Source organism: Bombina bombina, chromosome 10, assembly GCF_027579735.1.
Source record: "Bombina bombina isolate aBomBom1 chromosome 10, aBomBom1.pri, whole genome shotgun sequence".
NCBI classification, from domain to species: domain Eukaryota; kingdom Metazoa; phylum Chordata; class Amphibia; order Anura; family Bombinatoridae; genus Bombina; species Bombina bombina.
Window position 1 is genome coordinate 12,420,459 of NC_069508.1, and position 21,231 is coordinate 12,441,689.

Sequence of the window (21,231 nt, forward strand, 5' to 3'; positions counted from 1 at the left end):
AAGGACACAAAGACGTTTAACAAAAGGTGTAAAGAAGTTCCCTGGTCTAATCAGTCACATGTCGCAGAGTGCACATTACAAATTCTTTAATTTAATTAGGAAGCCAAATTAACAGCGAAAGAGGAAATTGCAGGTGAATTTAAACACCCCAGGAGGGAGATGCAGTTAAGCAGCGTTATCCATCTCTCTTGCTGGAGTTTCTTATTATTTAGCTTAGGGTCAAGGCAGGAAGACAATATAAAATACCAGAGAAGATATCTTCATATTTACCTTGGTCATAGATGCCTGGCCACATGTCCACAGAGCTGTCAGAGTCCGAGGAGGAATTGAGACCCACAGCGCCCCTGGGAGAGCATTCGACAGTCAGGGTGGTGCGCTGGCGCACAGAGTTCATGGGAACGTAACTGGGATGGTAATGGTTAATCAGATAGCAGAAAACTCTCCCATCTGAAAAGGAAACTGTGAAATTTTCCACCTAAAGGAAAGAGACAGAAAATGTAGTCAAATGCTTATTACACTCTTGTTCCCAGTTCTACATAAAAGCACCCAAACCCCTTGTGTTCTACTTGCCGCTGTATTACATCACTGTACACCTACCTTAGCGCTATAGAATGCACACACTGAGTTAACCCACGCCATCAGCAGCAGGACGCACTCACTGTAATTCTCTGGCTCAAAATGGTCACTGTCTCGCTTCCTGGCAGTTGTCAAGTGTGAATAAGAGCGGAGGGCAGCTAGCTTTTTTTGGGTGCTGTAACTTTGTTTAAGAAATGTTATTTCCTCCTTTAATTGCTGAACATTCAGCAAAACATCCACCTGTGAGTAAAGGGAAGAGGGTTTTAGATTCATTGAGACAAGCTTTCTTCTGCTCAAGTACAGGCCTTAAACAGCTAGTAACATTTGCACAAAATGACTCCCGGCAATAAATCAGCAGTAAACATGACCTTAGCAAACTGCATCCAGCTTTACGGTATTCTAATGGTCAGTGAGTGTCACACCACTAAGGAGAGGTGGTTTCTATGACGACCACCTATGACCCACAAACTGATCCGTAACAAGATGCCCACGTGAGCAAACTGTGCAGCAAACACACAAGCTACAGATTTAATCCAAAGCTATTGAGGTTGGTCATCTAATCTCAGAATATTGCTGGAAAATACAAGATGTCCTGAGGAAATGTAAAGTTAGCAACAGGACTCGCAGCATAAATTATATGCTGGGCTAGAGGTCTGCAGTGAGCCTTGTCGTAAATAAGGCCCAAAACTGCTTTTAGTACCAAAAACAACATTTTAACATGCATTGGCATTAAACTTCCCAGGCCACTAACACCGGTCAGTGTCCAAGCACAGCCCTGGAGGGCCAGGATTTCATTATCTCTCTGATTACAACGTAATCGTCATGATATTGATTCACTTCTAAGACTTGAATGATCATGAAATTCAATACAGTTTGTGGCAGCCACTGTACAGCCCCCTCTAGAAGGGGATATGTGAGTAAAAGCAATTACTTGTATTGGAGGGAGTATAAAGTACTAGCAGGATCAGGAGTATCTGCCTCAGTATTGTGATACGTCTGAAACCTGTACCTGAAAGGCGAAAACGATTTTCCAGAGTAGTGCCAGTGTGCGTTCCCGGTGCCGATCCACAATGTCTTTGGAAGTGATGGCAACACCTAGAAAATAATGCCAGATATGTTCAGTGCGTGGGTGCAGTCACTGCTGAGCCATACAATAACCTATTCCTGACATTACTTCTAGTTAATCTCTAGGTTAGAGAGAAATAAACTAATTCCTGCAATCTAAGGAGAGTCCCCTGCAGCTATGTCAGCCAAAATTACATACCCAAAAAAAGAAAACAAAGAAAATAAGTAAGCTCAACCCTTCATAAATACCAAACAATTACTTAGAAAAATAATTGGGATGTGCTACCTGGTAGAACAATAATCATAAAACATATATGGAGAAAAGGACCAGTATTTGGTCTAACCAAAAAGACCAGGAAAAAAGCACTCACCTTAAATAAAGAATAGAAAAATTTATATAATTACAAAATGTAATCAAAAATAGAAAAATAAAATTACACTATAAATCCAATAATTGATGTTACAGATAAAACACAGAGACACGCATAGAGTAGACAAACACATGGGCCCCTCATTCAGCTCCAAAACATAGCCTAAGCCGGCAATTAGAATTCTGATACCAATTATATAAATATAGATATAGTATAAGCTGTATCACATAATGTTATTAAGCAGCAGCAGTTGTAAATCCACATGTGAATACAAAAAGTTAGTTGCAAGATGAAAGCACCAGTCACAATGAATAACGATGGCAGTTAGCAACAGTTGCAGATGTATAAAGCAGCACAGAAATGAAATTGCAAAGCAGCCAGTCACGTAAAAGTATTGTGAAATGCTCAAACCAGCATGGAGCACACAAACACATTCAGCATCACTACAAATTATCCAATCCGTTGCAGCCTTGTGTGGGGTATCCACATGAGAAGTAAAGTGAGGGAGCGGATAGAGTTAACATTCAAGCATCCATAAATAAAAGGGCAAATAGTTCATACCATGTATAGGAAAACCCAAATCTCTCCCACAGGCAAGTGATCCAGTCGTTACTCACTACTCCTCCCACTAGGACTGCAGATACAGCGGATTCATATCCTGGTAATGAGCGATGCTGAAGACGTGTCTTTCTGCGCTGCCATTATTTATGCATGCTTGAATGTTAACTCTATCCGCTCCCTCATTTTACTTCTCATGTGGATACCCCACACAAGGCTGCAACGGATTGGATAATTTGTAGTGATGCTGAATGTGTTTGTGTGCTCCATGCTGGTTTTTGCATTTCACGATACTTTTACGTGACTGGCTGCTTTGCAATTTCATTTCTGTGCTGCTTTATACATCTGCAACTGTTGCTAACTGCCATCGTTATTCACTGTGACTGGTGCTTTCATCTTGCAACTAACTTTTTGTATTCACATGTGGATTTACAACTGCTTATTATGTGATACAGCTTATACTATATCTATATTTATATAATTGGTATCAGAATTCTAATTGCCGGCTTAGGCTATGTTTTGGAGCTGAATGAGGGGCCCATGTGTTTGTCTACTCTATGCGTGTCTCTGTGTTTTATCTGTAACATCAATTATTGGATTTATAGTGTAATATTTTTATATTTTTGATTAAATTTTGTAATTATATGAATTTTTCTATTCTTTATTTAAGGCGATTTTTCCCTGGTCTTTTTGGTTAGACCAAATACTTTTCTCCATATATGTTTTATGAAAAATTACATCCAGCCCTTGCCCAGTCGGATGTCGCCCAAAAGGTAACAGTGACCAGACTGAGCCATTAAAGTGTCCCCTGTTTTATGTATAGGAAGACAAACCTATAAATCTGAGCACAGTTTAGTAAAACTTACCTCGCTCATCTTTTAACTGAACCCCACTATCCTTCAGAACCTGAAGCGCCACCTCTATGTTGTGCATCTTCTGCAAGCGACTGATTGCAGGAACGCGCAGCTTCTTAGACAAGCTCCAGTCCTGTGTGAGAAGTTCCATTGTTCTCCTGTACAAGACGACTCTAATTAGCGTGCAGTTAGGGCAAGACGCCAGCGTTGTACATAAATAAAGGTTACTCACACTAAGCGTACACCGCACTGCAAATCTACTGCTAGGTTGCTCACTGCAAAATCAAATTCATCAAGATGCGTCTGGGAATGACTGACAGGCAAACCCAAGTAACTGAGGTGACGGGAGAGATCCCCTTCCCCACTCAGGAAGTCTCGCGAGAATGCCAGCAATAAGTCTTTACTAGTCTACAGGGGAGGAAGAAAAAAGGATATAAAGGGCATTTAAAAAGGTAAGGACAGATTTCACTAACCCCAAACTGATCTACTGGCGTTACCCAATGTTAGTTCAGTAAACATTCACTTACCTTAAACTCTGCATCTTTCCAGAACAAGCAGGGGTCGTGGTCTATGAGCCTGGACTGCTTTGCGAGATCCAGAAAGAAAACCAGAAGCAACAGTTTCTTCAGTGTAAACTTAGATAAAGCATCTTCATGGCCTAAATAACCAGCACAAAAAGGGTTACAACGCAAGTCACTAGAGAAAATGCAACATATCAGCGGGAGCATAAAGCAAAGGGAAATATTTTTGTTGTTAATAGAAAACATCTGGCCATCGGTTTATCTAAATCTAAGAAACGTCACAAGTAAAAGATGTCACTCAACCCACCCTCCACCCGGGACATCACTCTACAAGCTGCTAAACACGGTGTGTGGTTAACGCTGTCAGGTAAGCACACAAAAAAGACTTTCATGGAAGCAAATTAAATGACAGCGCTCATACTCCGGGAAGGAACCTTAAGCAAATGGGAGAAAGTCGTTTGCAAGGTGACTGCGCACTTACCGTCACGATACAGGTGGGGCACAGTGGGGTGTCTGTACTCCACAGCAATGTCTGGATTCCAAAGCAAACGATTCAAGATGAACAGAGCCAGGCCCGTGATGTCACTGTTGTTTTCCAGAGAAATCAGTTCACCAAATATTGTCTGGAAAGAACATGGGTATTACTTACTGTAAAGCATCACAGTAACAGGTGAGACTGCAAGTTACCCATCTGCATGCCCTCTCACCATGTGGTTGTAATAATTATAATTCATTTATAACAATCCCAATCAAGTGTACGTTTTTTGTAAGATATGGGCAGGAACACATCGGGAAGTCAAATGCTAGTGTCTTATATTTGTATTTATTGTTATACACATTTACATAAAAATATAAATGTAATGCTTCACCTCCAGTCCAACACGAAGCCACAATGGATTATAGGACAGAAGCCAATTCAGAATTTTCTGTCGCTCGCCTGGAAAAAAAACAATGCTCATCAGAAGCGATTTATTAGACATCTGCTCTAAAGCAGATTATTACAGTTCAGGCCAATAGTGAATCGCAGCAGACAATAAGAAAAGCGATAAAGGTATTGGTTACATAAATGATCCGGCTCAGAGTCACAGTTGCCTACCTCTAGGGTGGTCAGAGAACGGAAACTTATTGGCTAAAGCAGAACTTTACCTATATCCTTCCAAAGGTGCCTGTCCTTCCTCACAAGCAGTCGCCGAGCTTCGATCTCCACCTCTAGCCTCCTGATTGCTCTTACAACAGGCTCCGAGGTAAAGAGGCGACACGCAGCTCTCCTCAGCCGGTTTAGTCTGCAGCGCGCTGTGTACGCTCTCAGCGACACCTCTTCTTTGGTGGGGGCTTTTGGAACGCTCACTCGGTGACAGCTCTCCTCTCCCAGGATCAACGAGGCAGCATTTACTGCTGAGAAAAGAAATAGCTCACTAGGGAGAATGGAAGCTAAAATCCAAATAGTTTATTTTGAAATAAACAGAAAAATATATAAACCCTTTAGCAGTTTTGTTTGCTTAGAGTTAAGTTTGCTACTATTAAGCATTTATCCCTTGTTAAATCAGCACGGGTTCCCAGGCACATTGTTCACCTTTCACAGAATCAGTTTTCACAGCAAAGTCGTCTGGGGTCAGAATGAAGTTTAGCCACCACGTAAAGCCACGTTCCTGCTTTGCCATCCAGCGCTCATCATAAAACATGTTTTTGGACGCAAATGGCATTGGGTGCCTGGGAATGACTGGAAAATAAAACCATACGTTGATAAGATCAGGTTAGCTAAACCGGTTAGTGTACAAAGAGATTTCTTCACTTCATACAACAGATTGTTATGATAAAGTTACATTGCAGCAAAGCCAACCGTATAATCACTAAACAGCTGAGCAAGCTTTAGCGGACATTCGTGCACACTAGATACACACAGCATATTCACCTGTCTTTAACGGTTTAACGAACGTCAGCTGTGACTGAGGAACTGCAACAATGCGCTTGGAGTTTTTGAAGGTGACTGCAGATGACCGTTTGGGTGGAAATGCCAAGTCTGAAACAATCATTTAAAATTCACTTTATGAAGTTTAGAGAGTTTAATTCTTCCTGACAAGGTAAATTATAGGGGTCTATTTCTTTGTAGATATCTCTACAAAATCGATCGGTTTGAGTCCTCTTACTACAATAAGTCAGTTTCTTATGTAAGTAGTTAATTGTCTGATATTTCAAAGGGACCAAAATAAATTATTATTAATAAGATATTACTGCTATAAATGGTTTTTAATGGGCATAAAAGTCCTTACAACAAAAAGAGCTGTTTAAATCAGACCATAAGTTCCCTCTAGAGCACTTAAAGGGACAGTCTACACCAGAATTGTTATTGTTTAAAAAGAAAGATAATCCCTTTTTTACCCATTCCCCAGTTTTGCATAACCAACACAGTTATATTTATATATTGTATCTAAGCCTCTGCAAACTGCCCCTTTATCTCAGTTCTTTTGACAGACTTGCAGTTTAGCCAATCAGTGATGGCTCCCAAGTAACTTCACGTGCATGAGCACAGTGTTATCTATATGAAAAACATGAACTAACACCCTCTAGTGGTGAAAAACCTGTTAAAATGCATTCTTAAGAGGCGGCCTTCAAGGTCTAAGAAATTAGCATATGAACCTCCTAGGTTAAGCTTTCAACTAAGAATACCAAGAGAGCAAAGAAAAATTGGTGATAAAAGTAAATTGGAAAATTGTTTAAAATTACATGCCCTATCTGAATTGTGAAAGTTTTTTTTGGACTAGACTGTCCCTTTAAACATCGCCAATGCCAGGGCTGAATTTCATTGTCCGCACACAGCTCTCTGCCATGATTTACGACAGGATAGGCAAAGCTACCAGTCAATACAACCGTAAGAGCTGATAAAAGTGCTGGATGCTGATGGCTTTTGGTACTTTTCAAATGTCTAAAAGGGACTCTCACAGGCTTTCCAGCTTTTATGCACTTACCTGTCAGCTGCTTATTGTAGGGACTTATGTCCTTTTAAATAATTATGTCTCAAACCTGCTGCTTTAGATGCAGGTCAGCAGATATAGCTTACTGCTCCTTGTCCATTAATGATGACAGACGTGTTTTTTTACACAGAATAAACAAGACAAGATAGAGTGGGCATCTCTCATTTACAGACCTGTTTGACTCATCTTTACAGAAGAGGGTTTTGCTTTTGATGCAGCCAGCTGAGCTTTCTGAGATTTTCCTGATGATTTCAACGCCAAAGATACTGAAATTATATTTTTAAAAAAAACAAGGCTTTGTTGTTAAATAAAGAAGGAATTTTGAGCTCAACATAAAAGTAAATGAAAACTAAACACGAGTGATCTGTATGGCAACCTGTGTTACAGCAGAATCACTAAAGCCCACATGCAACACAGATGTGAAATGATAATTTATAAACAGCATATAAGTTTATTGCTGACATGCACCACCACACATCTGCAAATCCGCTAAGGACATGCGCTATTGACGTTCTTAGAGATAAATATAAAATCCTCTGCAAACTAAATGTTTACAAGGTTTGGGGGAAGATTAACAGGTCATTTATCCCTGTAAACAAATTGTTAAAGTGAAGGTCCATTTTGATGAATTAGTGCCCGGTTTTTAATAAACCTTTTAAAAACAAGGGCACTTTGATTCATCAAAATTGACATTTCACTGCTTTCTTCAAAAACTTAGCTTTTAATCCTGAATGCCGCTCCAGCGATTCCCCCGGCCGTCGGAAGCCTCTGCAGACGTCAGAAATGACGAATAAGGCTTACTCCAATCACAGCTTCCCCCCCCCCCGGGGGAACCTTGACCTGATGCAACGCTGTGATTGGAAGAAGCCGGATTCGTCATTTTGGACTCTCGAAGACGGCTTGCGACAGTGCTGGAGCGGCTGCCAGGACTAAAAGGTAAATTTTTGAAGAAAACAGTGAAATGTCAATTTTGATTAATTAAAGTGCCCTTGTTTTTAATAGGATTATTAAAAACCGGGCACTAATTCATCAAAATGGACCTTCACTTTAAGCCCAGAACAAAATCTAAATCTAAATGAACGACGAAAGATACAACGTACCTCAGTTTTGTCACTGTTACTATATATGTACACCAAGTGTGCATGCACCATCAGATCACATGCAGGACTCAGTAAGAGCCGCAATCAACATTTATATGACCAGAGAGCAAGACTGGCACCTGGATTAGTGCAGTAAACAATGAGTGCATCCAAATTCCAATAGAGAAAACACAACGTGCCACATGCAAAACCCGTCTTGTCTCACTTTCGCTAAATGCAAATCTTGTTTCATGTATTGCCTAGAAACATTGTGCTATATAAAACCAACCGCAGTGACTACTGTCTCGTGTGTATCCAGCCATTTAGGTGTGAAATTACAGGCAGCTTATTCTATAGGTATAGAATTTTACCCCTGGGTCCTAACGTTTTGGGTTATTCTGGATACAAATATCACTGTCTGGCTCCTAAAAGTATGACTGGTTCCTAAACATTTTAACTAGCTCTTTAATTTGTCAACCACTGAGCTTTAAAAAGACAACAGAGATTTCATGAAATTACAAGGCGTTTAGTACCTGTTTAATCTAACACTCACCGGTTTTCTTCCGCTGGCTGAGTCTTTGCAGATCGCTTACAGGTGGAGCAGCTGCAGGTTTAAAGAGATGAATCCTTTTGGTGGGCGTCATACTGTCAAACTCATTTGTGACTAATTTTGCAGCTTCCAGAGTCACTTTAGTTGTCACTGTAATATCTGCATTTCCTATGATTTCTTCGCTCCTCCTCTTGCGCCCACAGCCTGCAGACTTTGATGAACCATTTGGCTCCTCCTCTGGCGTTCCGGTAGAGTTTGATAGTCTTATGACCGGCAAGTCTTGAAAGATAATACGAGAGGGGACAGTGTTCTCACTTTCAAAGTGTGTGTTCTGAAGACATCTCCTGGATTTCAGTTGGGGCCTTTCAGGCCTTTGCACCTGGCCCCCAGCCTTTACTTTTATAACAGTTGCTGAGGCCACAGGGGGCTTTTTCAGAGCAGTTGTGACGTTGTTCCCCTCAGATGGCGGCTGAATGAGTTGCCGGCGCTTTTTCTTCACACAGTACGTTAACCTTGAGTCAATGGGCACTTCAGCCTCCGGACTCTTATTAAGAGACTCTTGCTCCACAGAATCATTTCTACTCTGCAAAGTCTTCACTTCTCCCTCGGCCACCAAAGGCTGAGTGTGTTTAGAAGTATTTAAACTTGTAGACTGCAAAGGCATGGACAGCTTGCTCTCATTTAGTAAAGATACAGACTGTGAGGCCAAAAGGTTATCCCTGACAAATTGATCAGGTGAGAGAATTGGAGTGTGAGGTGCCGATTCAAAACACTCCTCCGGAACAGAACTATTGTTTATGAAAGAATTCGGGCTCAGAATTTTTCTCTGTGGCATGAACTGTCTGGACACCGATATAGAAGCAGGAGAGTGCGTGCTCGAACTAGAGACTGATAAACTTCCTTTTGCTGAGCAATAACTAGAGTCTGCTGTAGAGAAACTGACATGTGTTTGAGATTCAGTCTTAGACTGGAGTTGTGCTTTAAAAAATGTATCAGGAGACAGGGTAGTATGCACTGCATACTCACGAAAAATATTGGGGGTACAAGTGACACGTTGGGGGTCACTGCAAGCTGTGTTTATTGGGGATACAGACAATCTGTTGCACACTTTGTCACTGAAGGTCCATTTTTCCTCAATATGGAGGTCAGTCTGAGTCCTAGACGTAGTCTCCTTATATTCTGTGGTGCACAGTACAGAGTAGGTTTTGGACCTCCGCAGTGAGCCTGGGGTGTAATCCTGCAGTTTGGTTGCCAGTGGGCTAACCTCGAGGGCAGGTGTTTGGCTCTCTGTGCTCAGTCTGGTTTGCAGCCCAGGGGAAGTGCCGTTTTCTGTCAAAATAAGGTTTTCACAGGAATGCAGAGGGCTCCTGTCTCGTCCATACTTCCCATGAATACTCTTGTGTGTTAAATGAAGTGTTCTGCTATTAACACTTTTAATGCCAGATTCTTTCGTTTTTGGTCCAGCTGGAGCAGTTCTCTTTTTTGTGTTGTTCCAAAGGTTTTTCTGCAATGTGTAAAGCAAGAAATAAAAACTTTACTTTCTAAAAGCAAAAATATACAATCCAAGAAAACAAACAATTAAATCGTATATTGATTTGTGTCAGTTTCCCTACAATATATAAAACACAACAGTGGGTTAAACTGGTTAGTTACACACAAACAGATCCTACTGGAATTTAATAGTAACAAGATGTGCAACCTGTGCGAACCCTGAGCTGCATAAAGCCAGTGCCCTATTACAGGGATCACACACACACACACACACACACACACAATAGGAAAGGGGGATAAAATCCCAAAATAGAAATGTTCTAATTAAACAGAGCATTTTATTTTTACACTTAGGTTACATTAAAAAGACAAATTACTTTCTTTCTAATGACACGGTGAGTCCACGGATCATCTAATTACTATTGGGAATATCACTCCTGCTTAGTAGAAGGCGGCACCACAAAGAGCACCACAGCAAAGCTGTTAAATATCACCTCCCTTCACTCCAACCCCAGTCATTCTCTTTGCCTACGTTAAAAGCAAGGAAGTGGTAAAGTTTAGGTGTTTGAAAGAAGATTCTTCTAGCAAGATTTTATTATTTTTCAGCAGCGCAAGATTGTTCTGCTTTGTCCTAGGGTGTAGCCGTAGTCCATATCAGTCTCTTCAGTAGAGCAGTGGTGGCTTTTAAGCAATGGGAACTTGTGGGGTACAATCCTCACTGCACCTCCCATGTATTTAATGCTGCCCTAACTTTGCAAGCCTGAGTAAGAATACTCGGTCTTTGTTTTTCTTCCACAGGTCCATGTGAGGGAACTGGCCTCTCAAACCTAGTAAGCTGCCTTAATGCCTGGCAGAAGTCTAAAGGTAAGTGCTGACTTTATTTTTTCTGGGAAACATATGCAGAAAAAAAGATGGCACTTTAAAATCTGTTTATGGGACAAGAGACATTCTCCTATTGCTAGGGGGATCATTTTATTATTGGCAGTAATAGCAGGCACTGGGGACGAGGAGACTTATGGCTCAATAGGTGGTGTGTTATTTGTGATTTTACTCCCGGCAGCTTTAGAATACATTTAGCGGACCGGGAGGGAAAATTTTAATGCCCACAATTTTCTGTTGTGCGCCTTTTTCCTTATACACTTCCTGTGTCCGGAGCGGAGATAGCTTTATAACAGTTGAGAGCAGTGTTCTGGTTACCGGACTGCAATTTACAGTATAGAGAAGTTGGGTCCGGATTATCTAATAGAATATTCACTCCGTTGTCAGTAAGGCAGGTAAGCACCTCAGCAAAGCTGAGGTGTAGAGGTTGTCCGGAGTGTTTTTTATGACAGTTTATTATTTTCTTGCAGAAAAATAAAGAATTTTCGTTTTAAAATTTAAAGAAACCGTAACTTTTTTTTGTAGGGTAATTTCTAAATAATATATCAGTTTATTTATCTATTTGGTTTATTTGTGAATAAAGATGGACCAAGAGCCCCTGCAAAATGTTACTTGTTCTTTATGTTTTGATGCCAACGTGGAACCACCAATCCCTTTCTGTCCCCTCTTGTATTGAGAAAACTTTACATTACAGTATACACTTTTTTCTGAGCCAACATTGTCTAAGGCGGATGCTGTTCAGGAGTCTTTTGACAATGTTCACAATATGCCGCAGCTTTCTCCTCAAGTGTCCCAAAATTTATCGGCCACACATGCAGTACCCGGCGCTTCCTCTCTTACTCCGCCTGGAGTTACGTTGCAAGACAACGCTTCCCGCATGTCCTCTGCGGTATCTGATGCGTTTTCCGCTTTTCCCCATGCTGCAGGAAAAGCAAAGAGGAAATGTAAATAATCAGTGAGTAAGGTTTCTGACACAGTCGTGGCTATCTCGAATGTTCCATCCCAGAAATCTGAGGAGGAAGATACTTCGGGAGCATCTGAGGGTGAAATCTCAGACTCAGACAGTGCAATTCCTTCTTCTGATACTGAAGTTGTATCCTTCAGGTTTAAGCTGGAACACCTCCGTTTGTTACTTAAGGAGGTTTTGGCTACCTTGGATGACTCAGACACTACTGTTGTAGTTAATCCTAAGAAGTCTAGTAAGCTTAACAAATATTTTGATGTACCTTCCATGGTGGAGGTTTTTCCTGTACCAGTATCTGTAATTTCTGTATCGAGCTACAGAAATTATTGCTAGGGAATGGGAGAGACCGGGTATCCCTTTTTCTCCATCCCCTATTTTTAAGAAGATGTTTCCTATAGCAGACTATCAAGGAATCTTATCAGACAGCCCCTAAGGTAGAAGGGGCAATTTCCACTTTAACTAAGAGGACCACTATTCCCATAGAGGATAGTTGTTCCTTTAAAGATCCGATGGATAAGAAGTTGAAGGGGTTGCTCAAGAAGAGGTTTGTACACCAGGGCTTGCAATGGCAACCTGCAGTGTGTATTGCTACCGGCGGCATACTGGTTTGACGCGTTGTCTGATTCTATTCGGACAGACACTACCCTTGAAGAGATCCAGGCCCTTAAGTTGGCCAATTCCTTTATTACAGATGCTTCCCTACAGGTTATTTTATTAAGCTGGGAGCAAAGATTTCCGGGTTTGCCATACTGGCCCGCAGAGCTTTATGGTTAAAATCCTGGTTTGCGGATGTGTCATCTAAGTCTAAGCTTTTGGCGATTCCTTACAAGGGCAAGACCTTGGATTGGCGGAAATTATTTCTGACATTATGGGAGGAAAGGATAATTTCCTCCCTCAGGATAAGAAGAATAAGCAGAAAGGAAGGCAGAGTAATTTTCGTTCCTTTTGAAACTTCAAGGGTAAGCCTTCCTCTCCTTCTACCAAGCAGGAACAGTTCAAGCCTTCCTGGAGGCCCAACCAGTCTTGGAACAAGGGAAAGCAATCTAAGAAGCCTGAAACTGACTCAAAGTCAGCATGAAGGGACTGCCCCCGATCCAGGACCGGATCTTGTGGGGGCAGACTTTCTTTCTTCGTTCAGGCTTGGGTTCGGGATGTTCAAGATCCCTGGGCGGTGGACATCGTATCCCAGGGATACAAACTAGAGTTCAAGACTTTTCCTCCCAGGGGCAGGTTTCTGCTCTCAAGATTACCTGTAGACCAGATAGAGGCGTTCTTATACTGTGTTCGGGACCTTTCCGACCTGGGAGTGATAGTTCCTGTTCCAATGGGTCTGGGATTTTACTCCAATCTGTTCGTGGTTCCCCAAAAAAAAAAAAAAAAAAAAAAAAAAAAAAAAAAAAGGAAGAGGGAACTTTCAGACCAATTTTAGATCTCAAAAGTCTAAACAAATTCCTAACTATTCGTTCCATTCTTCCCTTGGTTCAAGAGGGTCAATTTATGACAAAGGTAGATTTAAAGGGACGCGTACCTGCATGTTCCCATCCACAGGGATCATCACAAGTTTCTGAGGTTTGCATTTCTAGACAAACACTTCCAGTTTGTGGCTCTTCCATTTGGCCTTGCCACAGCTCCCAGAATTTTTTCAAAGGTTCTGGGATCCCTGTTGGCGGTGCTCCGGTTGTGGGGCATTGCAGTGCCGCCTTATCTGGATGACATTCTGGTTCAGGCGCGATCCTTTCAACAAGCAAAATCCCACACGGAGATGTTGTTATCCTTCCTGCGATCTCACATATGGAAGGTGAATTTGGAAAAGAGTTCCTTAATTCCAGCTACAAGGGTAGTGTTCTTGGGAACTGTAATAGATGCCCTATCAATGAAAAATTTTCTGACAGAAGTCAGGAAATCAAAGATTTTCGATTCTTGTCTGTCGCTTCAGTCCTTCTCCTCAGCCATCAGTGGTTTAACGTATGGAGGTAATTAGTCTGATGGTAGCTGCCATGGACAGCATTCCGTTTGCGCATTTCAGACCTCTGCAGTTATGCATGCTTGGGCAGTGGAACTGAGATTATGTGGATCTGTCTCCACGATTACATCTGGATCAGGAGACAAGGGATTCTCTTCTTTGGTGGTTGTCTCAGGATCATCTCTCCCAGGGAACCTGCTTCCGCAGACCCACCTGGGTGATTGTAACAACGAACGCCAGCCTACTGGGATGGGGAGCAGTCTGTTCAACCCATAAACATTCTGAAGCTGAGAGCAATCTTCAATGCTCTTCTGGCCTGGCCTCAGTTAGCCTCGGCCCAGTTTATCAGGTTCCAGTCGGACAACATAACTTCAGTGGCTTACATTAACCATCAGGGGGGAACTCACAGTTCCTTGGCCATGACAGAGGTAGCCAAGATAATTCAGTGGGCGGAGACCCACACATGCTGTCTGTCTGTGACCACATTACAGGAGTGGACAACTGGGAAGCGGATTTTCTGAGCAGACAGACCATTCACCCGGGGCAGTGGGAACTCCAACCGGAAGTGTTTTCCAGCTTAATTTTCAATTGGGGACAGCCGTAACTGGATCTCATGGCATCTCGGCAGAATGCCAAGCTCCCGAGGTACGGGTCAAGGTCAAGGGATCCTCAGGCTGCACTGATAGATGCTCTGGCGGTCCCTTGGAATTTCAGTCTCGCGTACCTATTTCCTCCGTTAGTTCTACTTCCACGGGTCATTGCTTGAATCAAACAGGAGAGGGCGATGGTGATCCTCATTGCACCAGTGTGGCTTCACAGGATCTGGTATGCAGATCTAGTGGAGATGCCATCTCTCCCTGCTTGGATACTCCCACTAAGGAAGGACATTCTACTTCAAGGGCCCTTCCGTCACCCAAATCTAGTTTCTCTGAAGCTGACTGCTTGGAGATTGAACGCTTAATTTTATCTAAGCATGGGTTTTCTGAGGTGGTCATTGAGACCATGATTCAGGCTCGTAAGCCTGTTACCAGGAAGATTTACTATAAGCTATGGCATAAATATCTGTATTGGTGTGAATCCTACTCTTGGAGTAGAGTTCGGATTCCGAGAATTTTGTCTTTTCTCCAAGAGGGTTTGGAGAAGGGTTTATCGGCAAGATCCTTAAAGGGTCAAATATCGGCCTTGTCTATTTTGTTACATAAACGTCTGGCGGATGTACCAGACGTGCAATCGTTCTGTCAGGCCTTGGTCAGAGTCAGGCCTGTGTTTAAACCGGTTACTCCTCCCTGGAGTCTTAACCTTGTTCTTAAGGTTCTTCAGGAGGCTCCGTTCGAGCCTATGCATTCCTTAGATATTAAACTGTTATCTTGGAAGGTTTTGCTTCTTGTTGCTATTTCATCTGCTCATAGAGTTTAAGAGCTCTCGGCATTACAGTATGAGTCTCCTTACCTTATTTTTCATTCGGATAAGGTAGTTTTGCTTACTAAGTTAGGATTTCTCCCTAAAGTTGTTACAGATCAGAACATTAATCAGGAGATTGTTGTTCCTTTTTATTTCCTAACCCTTCTTCTCATAAGGAACGTCTGCTGCACAACCTAGACGTGGTGCGTGCATTGAAATTCTATTTACAGGCGACTAAGGATTTTCGTCAGTCTTCTGCTCTGTTTGTGGTTTTCTCGGGGAAACATAAGGGGCAGAAAGCTACGGCTACTTCTCTTTCTTTGTGGCTGAAGAGTATCATTTGCTTGCCTTATGAAACTGCTGGACAGCAGCCTCCTGAGATAGTTACGGCTCATTCTACAAGGGCTGTTTCCTCTTCCTGGGCATTCAAAAATGAAGCTTCTGTGGAACAGATTTGCAAGGCTGCAACTTGGTCCTCTCTTCACACTGTTTCAAAATTCTATAAATTTGATACTTTTGCCTCGGCTGAGGCTTCTTTTAGGAAAAAGGTTCTGCAAGCAGTGGTGCCTTCTGTTTAGGTTCCCTGTCTTGTCACTCCCTTATCATCTGTGTCCTCTAGCTTGGGTATTGATTCCCAACAGTAATTAGATGATCCCTGGACTCACCATGTCATTAGAAAGAAAATTAAATTTATGCTTACCTGATAAATGTATTTATTTCTTGACACAGTGAGTCCACGGCCTGCCCTGTTTTTAAGATAGGTTGTTTTGATATGTTATAAACCTCAGACACCTCTGCACCTTGTTGCTTCCGCTCTCCCCTTTACTTCAGTCGAATGACTGAGGTTGGAGGGAAGGGAGGTGGTATTTAACAGCTTTGCTGTGGTGCTCTTTGCCGCCTCCTGCTGGGCAGGAGTGATATTCCCAATAGTAATTAGATGATCTGTGGACTCACAGTGTCAAGAAAGAAATACATTTATCAGGTAAGCATACATTTCGTTATAATAGACAAATGACAATAAGTTTGCTGCATTTCTCCTGTAACCGCCGCCTCCTTACAGCAAATAGACCCTTTATGACAGAAATAAAGCCCTACAAGGGTTCTGTGGTCGCAAATGTGTTAAAATCTTAGGATCATACAAATCTCTCTTTAACATGAATGTGCAGCAGTTCTTTTCTAGAGCTTGAATTCCCCCAAAACTCTCCAAATCAGTTGCCCGTATTGCAAACAACCTGCTGCCCGTACATCACTCTGCAGAGAAACTTTCTGTAGCAGTTTTCTAACCTATTACAATCGTGAGCTAACCTGCCTGTCAGAAGATGAATAAATCCTCATAACCGACCTTTTTCTTTGGTGGCAGCTCAGCACGTCCCAGCAGAACTGCCTGATGTTTCACAACATTGTTTACAATAAATGTAATGAGTTCCCGCACGCCGCCTTCCTCTAGTGGGGTCCAAGTGATTGTCACAGGGACAGTTCCATCAGGCTAGAAAATAAAGAAAATTCAAGAAAAACTTTAGTTTATTAGGGTTATCGTTTGTGCACAGTTTGTAGTGAGGACATCACGGTCTTCACAACACAGTGCTCTGTCCTTACATAGTGTAACTGACCCGGCCACACACAGTGCGCAGCGTAACTGACCCAGCCACACACAGTGCGCAGCGTAACTGACCAGGTCTAACACTGTACTCTGTCCTTACATATCAGGGCAACTGCCCCGGCCACACACAGTATGCAGTGTAACTGCCCCGGTCACACACAGTGCTCTGTCTCTCAGTGTGTCAGTGTATTTGCCCCGGTCTCACACGCACACACAGCGCTCTGTCTCTCAGTGTATTTGCCCCAGTCACACACACAGCGCTCTGTCTCTCAGTGTGTCTGTATTTGTCACGGTCTCTCTCACACACAGCGCTCTGTCTCTCAGTGTATTTGCCCCAGTCACACACACAGCGCTGTCTCTCAGTGTGTCTGTATTTGCCCCGGTCTCTCTCTCACACACAGTGCTCTGTCTCTCAGTGTATTTGGCCCGGTCTCACACACACATACAGTGTAGTTGCCCCAGTCTCTCACACACACACAGAGCTCTGTCTCTGTGTGTCTATTTCCCACAGCGCTCTGTGTCTCTCACACACACACACAGCGCTCTGTCTCTCACACACACAGCGCTCTGTCTCTCACACACACAGCGCTCTGTCTCTCACACACACAGCGCTCTGTCTCTCACACACACAGCGCTCTGTCTCTCACACACACACACACACAGCGCTCTGTCTCTCACACACACACACACACAGCGCTCTGTCTCTCACACACACACAGCGCTCTGTCTCTCACACACACACAGCGCTCTGTCTCTCACACACACACAGCGCTCTGTCTCTCACACACACAGCGCTCTGTCTCTCACACACACACACACAGCGCTCTGTCTCTCACACACACACACAGCGCTCTGTCTCTCACACACACACACAGCGCTCTGTCTCTCACACACACACACAGCGCTCTGTCTCTCACACACACACACAGCGCTCTGTCTCTCACACACACACACAGCGCTCTGTCTCTCACACACACACACAGCGCTCTGTCTCTCACACACACACACAGCGCTCTGTCTCTCACACACACACACAGCGCTCTGTCTCTCACACACACACACAGCGCTCTGTCTCTCACACACACACACAGCGCTCTGTCTCTCACACACACACACACAGCGCTCTGTCTCTCACACACACACACACAGCGCTCTGTCTCTCACACACACACACACAGCGCTCTGTCTCTCACACACACACACACAGCGCTCTGTCTCTCACACACACACACACAGCGCTCTGTCTCTCACACACACACACACAGCGCTCTGTCTCTCACACACACACACAGCGCTCTGTCTCTCACACACACACACAGCGCTCTGTCTCTCACACACACACACAGCGCTCTGTCTCTCACACACACACACAGCGCTCTGTCTCTCACACACACACAGCGCTCTGTCTCTCACACACACACAGCGCTCTGTCTCTCACACACACACAGCGCTCTGTCTCTCACACACACACACAGCGCTCTGTCTCTCACACACACACACAGCGCTCTGTCTCTCACACACACACACAGCGCTCTGTCTCTCACACACACACACAGCGCTCTGTCTCTCACACACACACAGCGCTCTGTCTCTCACACACACACAGCGCTCTGTCTCTCACACACACAAAGCGCTCTGTCTCTCACACACACACAGCGCTCTGTCTCTCACACACACACAGCGCTCTGTCTCTCACACACACACACAGCGCTCTCTCACACACACACAGCGCTCTCTCACACACACACAGCGCTCTCTCACACACACACAGCGCTCTCTCACACACACACAGCGCTCTCTCACACACACACAGCGCTCTCACACACACACACAGCGCTCTCACACACACACAGCGCTCTGTCTCTCACACACACACACAGCGCTCTGTCTCACACACACACACAGCGCTCTGTCTCTCACACACACACACAGCGCTCTGTCTCTCACACACACACACAGCGCTCTGTCTCTCACACACACACACAGCGCTCTGTCTCTCACACACACACACAGCGCTCTGTCTCTCACACACACACACAGCGCTCTGTCTCTCACACACACACAGCGCTCTGTCTCTCACACACACACAGCGCTCTGTCTCTCACACACACACACAGTGCTCTGTCTCTCACACACACACAGTGCTCTGTCTCTCAGTGTGTCTGTATTTCCCCTGGTCTCTAACAAACACACAGTGCTGTCTCTCAGTGCATTTGCCCCGGCCTCTCACACAGTGCTCTGTCTCTCAGTGTGTCAGTGTATTTGCCCCAGTCTCTCACAAACACACAGTGCTCCGTCTCTCAGTGTGTCAGTGTTTGCCCCGGTCTCTCTTACATTCACACACAGTACTGTGGCTCACGGTTTGTCTGTGTATTTGCCCCAGTTTCTCATCCACACCCCGTTAGTGCCCTATAAGACTCACCTGTACTGTGGTCTCCCTCTCTCGCATACTGAAGCCCTTACGTTCTGGCAGGTTGAACACCCTGACCTCAGCCACCTCCTGGTTGGGATTGTAGAGCAGGAGCTGGACGCTGTGGGCTGAACCTGTCCGGACATTGCCAAACGTCACAAAGGGAGGGCGAGAGAAATGCGTGAGGGAGAGCAGTGGGACATCAGGGGGCTGTGACACCCGCACCACCGAGGGAGGAGAGATCTGAAGCATTGGGCCTGAGAGTAAGGAGACACAAGGGGTCAGAGGTCAGTCAGAAGTACATAGGTAAGCAGGGGTACAACACAGGTTCTATGATCAATTTCCAGTCTTTCTTATATAAGCCCATCTAACATTGTATGCTCCGGCCTTATACCCCAAGTCTATGCCTGGTGTATGCCAGGCTCTCCCCTCAGTCTGTGCCTAGTGTATGCCAGGCTCTCCCCTCAGTCTGTGCCTAATGTATGCCAGGCTCTCCCCTCAGTCTGTGCCTAATGTATGCCAGGCTCTCCCCTCAGTCTGTGCCTAGTGTATGCCAGGCTCTCCCCTCAGTCTGTGCCTAGTGTATGCCAGGCTCTCCACTCAGTCTGTGCCTAGTGTATGCCAGGCTCTCCCCTCAGTCTGTGCCTAGTGTATGCCAGGCTCTCCCCTCAGTCTGTGCCTAATGTATGCCAGGCTCTCCCCTCAGTCTGTGCCTAGTGTATGCCAGGCTCTCCACTCAGTCTGTGCCTAGTGTATGCCAGGCTCTCCCCTCAGTCTGTGCCTAGTGTATGCCAGGCTCTCCCCTCAGTCTGTGCCTAGTGTATGCCAGGCTCTCCCCTCAGTCTGTGCCTAATGTATGCCAGGCTCTCCCCTCAGTCTGTGCCTAGTGTATGCCAGGCTCTCCCCTCAGTCTGTACCTAGTGCATGCCAGGCTCTCCCCTCAGTCTGTACCTAGTGTATGCCAGGCCCTCCCCTCAGTCTGTACCCAGTGTGTGTACCAGGCCCTATCCTCAGTCTGTACCCAGTGTGTGTGCCAGGCTCTCTCCTCAGTCTGTACCCAGTGTGTGTGCCAGGCTCTCTCCTCAGTCTGTACCCAGTGTGTGTGCCAGGCTCTCTCCTCAGTCTGTACCCAGTGTGTGTGCCAGGCTCTCTCCTCAGTCTGTACCCAGTGTGTGTATCAGGCCCTCTCCTCAGTCTGTACCAGGCTCTATCCTCAGTCTGTACCCACTGGCCCTCTCCTTAGTCTGTACCCAGTGTGTGTGCCAGGCCCTCTCCTCAGTCTGTACCCACTGTGTGTACCAGGCCCTCTCCTCAGTCTGTACCCGGTGTGTGTGCCAGGCTCTCTCCCTGCTTAGACTGTCACGGCCTGGCTGGGACAGAAAATCGCACCGTGTTCGGGTTCAGGTATCTTCTGTCTAAGGAACAACATTTGAAAACAGTGAGCAACCACTAACAGCCAACCGCTGACCAGGTACCACCCCTCTCACGCAAACCGTCCAATCACAGACTACGAACATGGGTGGGGGGAAGGTACTGTGCGATGTAGCCAATGGGAGGTAAAAGAATTATTTAAATTGAATAATAATCAGTAGCTGTTTTTGGGCGGATGTTGATGACGTCACTACCTAGCAACCGGTTGCACAAAACTTTCCAATCGGAGGCTGTATACTCACGTGACTTTAACGCCTGAACCGCCATCTTGTTTAAGGGCAAAGTACTTTTGTTTAGACTAGTACCTACTAGAGAACGCTCTCCTTATTGACTTCAGCGTCTGCTTTGTCACTGACCATTCAGATCCTTGTGCAGCATTGTTTACTTGTTAGTCGTACAGACCTGCACAGCAGAGCGCTTCTGGGATCCTTCAGCTAATGAGTAGATCATTTTCCGTAGGCACAAAAGGAGAGAGGGTAAGAGAAACATCCCAAAGTGAAAACTATACTGCTGGCAGCTGCTGCAACAAACGCACAACAAAGTCAC

The 21,231-nt window shown here is 44.6% G+C and overlaps 1 protein-coding gene across 1 annotated transcript in view; it reads right to left on the minus strand.

Moving 5' to 3' along the window:
- Positions 1–21,007, minus strand: part of ASPM (assembly factor for spindle microtubules) — a 65,796-nt gene extending 44,789 nt beyond the window's left edge. The window contains 16 exon segments of the mRNA XM_053693788.1: positions 271–475; positions 598–816; positions 1,586–1,671; positions 3,437–3,582; positions 3,657–3,832; positions 3,952–4,082; positions 4,427–4,568; positions 4,815–4,882; positions 5,092–5,340; positions 5,519–5,665; positions 5,858–5,965; positions 7,091–7,183; positions 8,550–10,050; positions 16,587–16,730; positions 19,267–19,511; positions 20,928–21,007. Coding sequence (XP_053549763.1) covers positions 271–475; positions 598–816; positions 1,586–1,671; positions 3,437–3,582; positions 3,657–3,832; positions 3,952–4,082; positions 4,427–4,568; positions 4,815–4,882; positions 5,092–5,340; positions 5,519–5,665; positions 5,858–5,965; positions 7,091–7,183; positions 8,550–10,050; positions 16,587–16,730; positions 19,267–19,511; positions 20,928–20,952 — 3,685 coding nt within the window. The 5' untranslated portion in view covers positions 20,953–21,007.
- Positions 21,008–21,231: the final 224 nt, after the last annotated feature.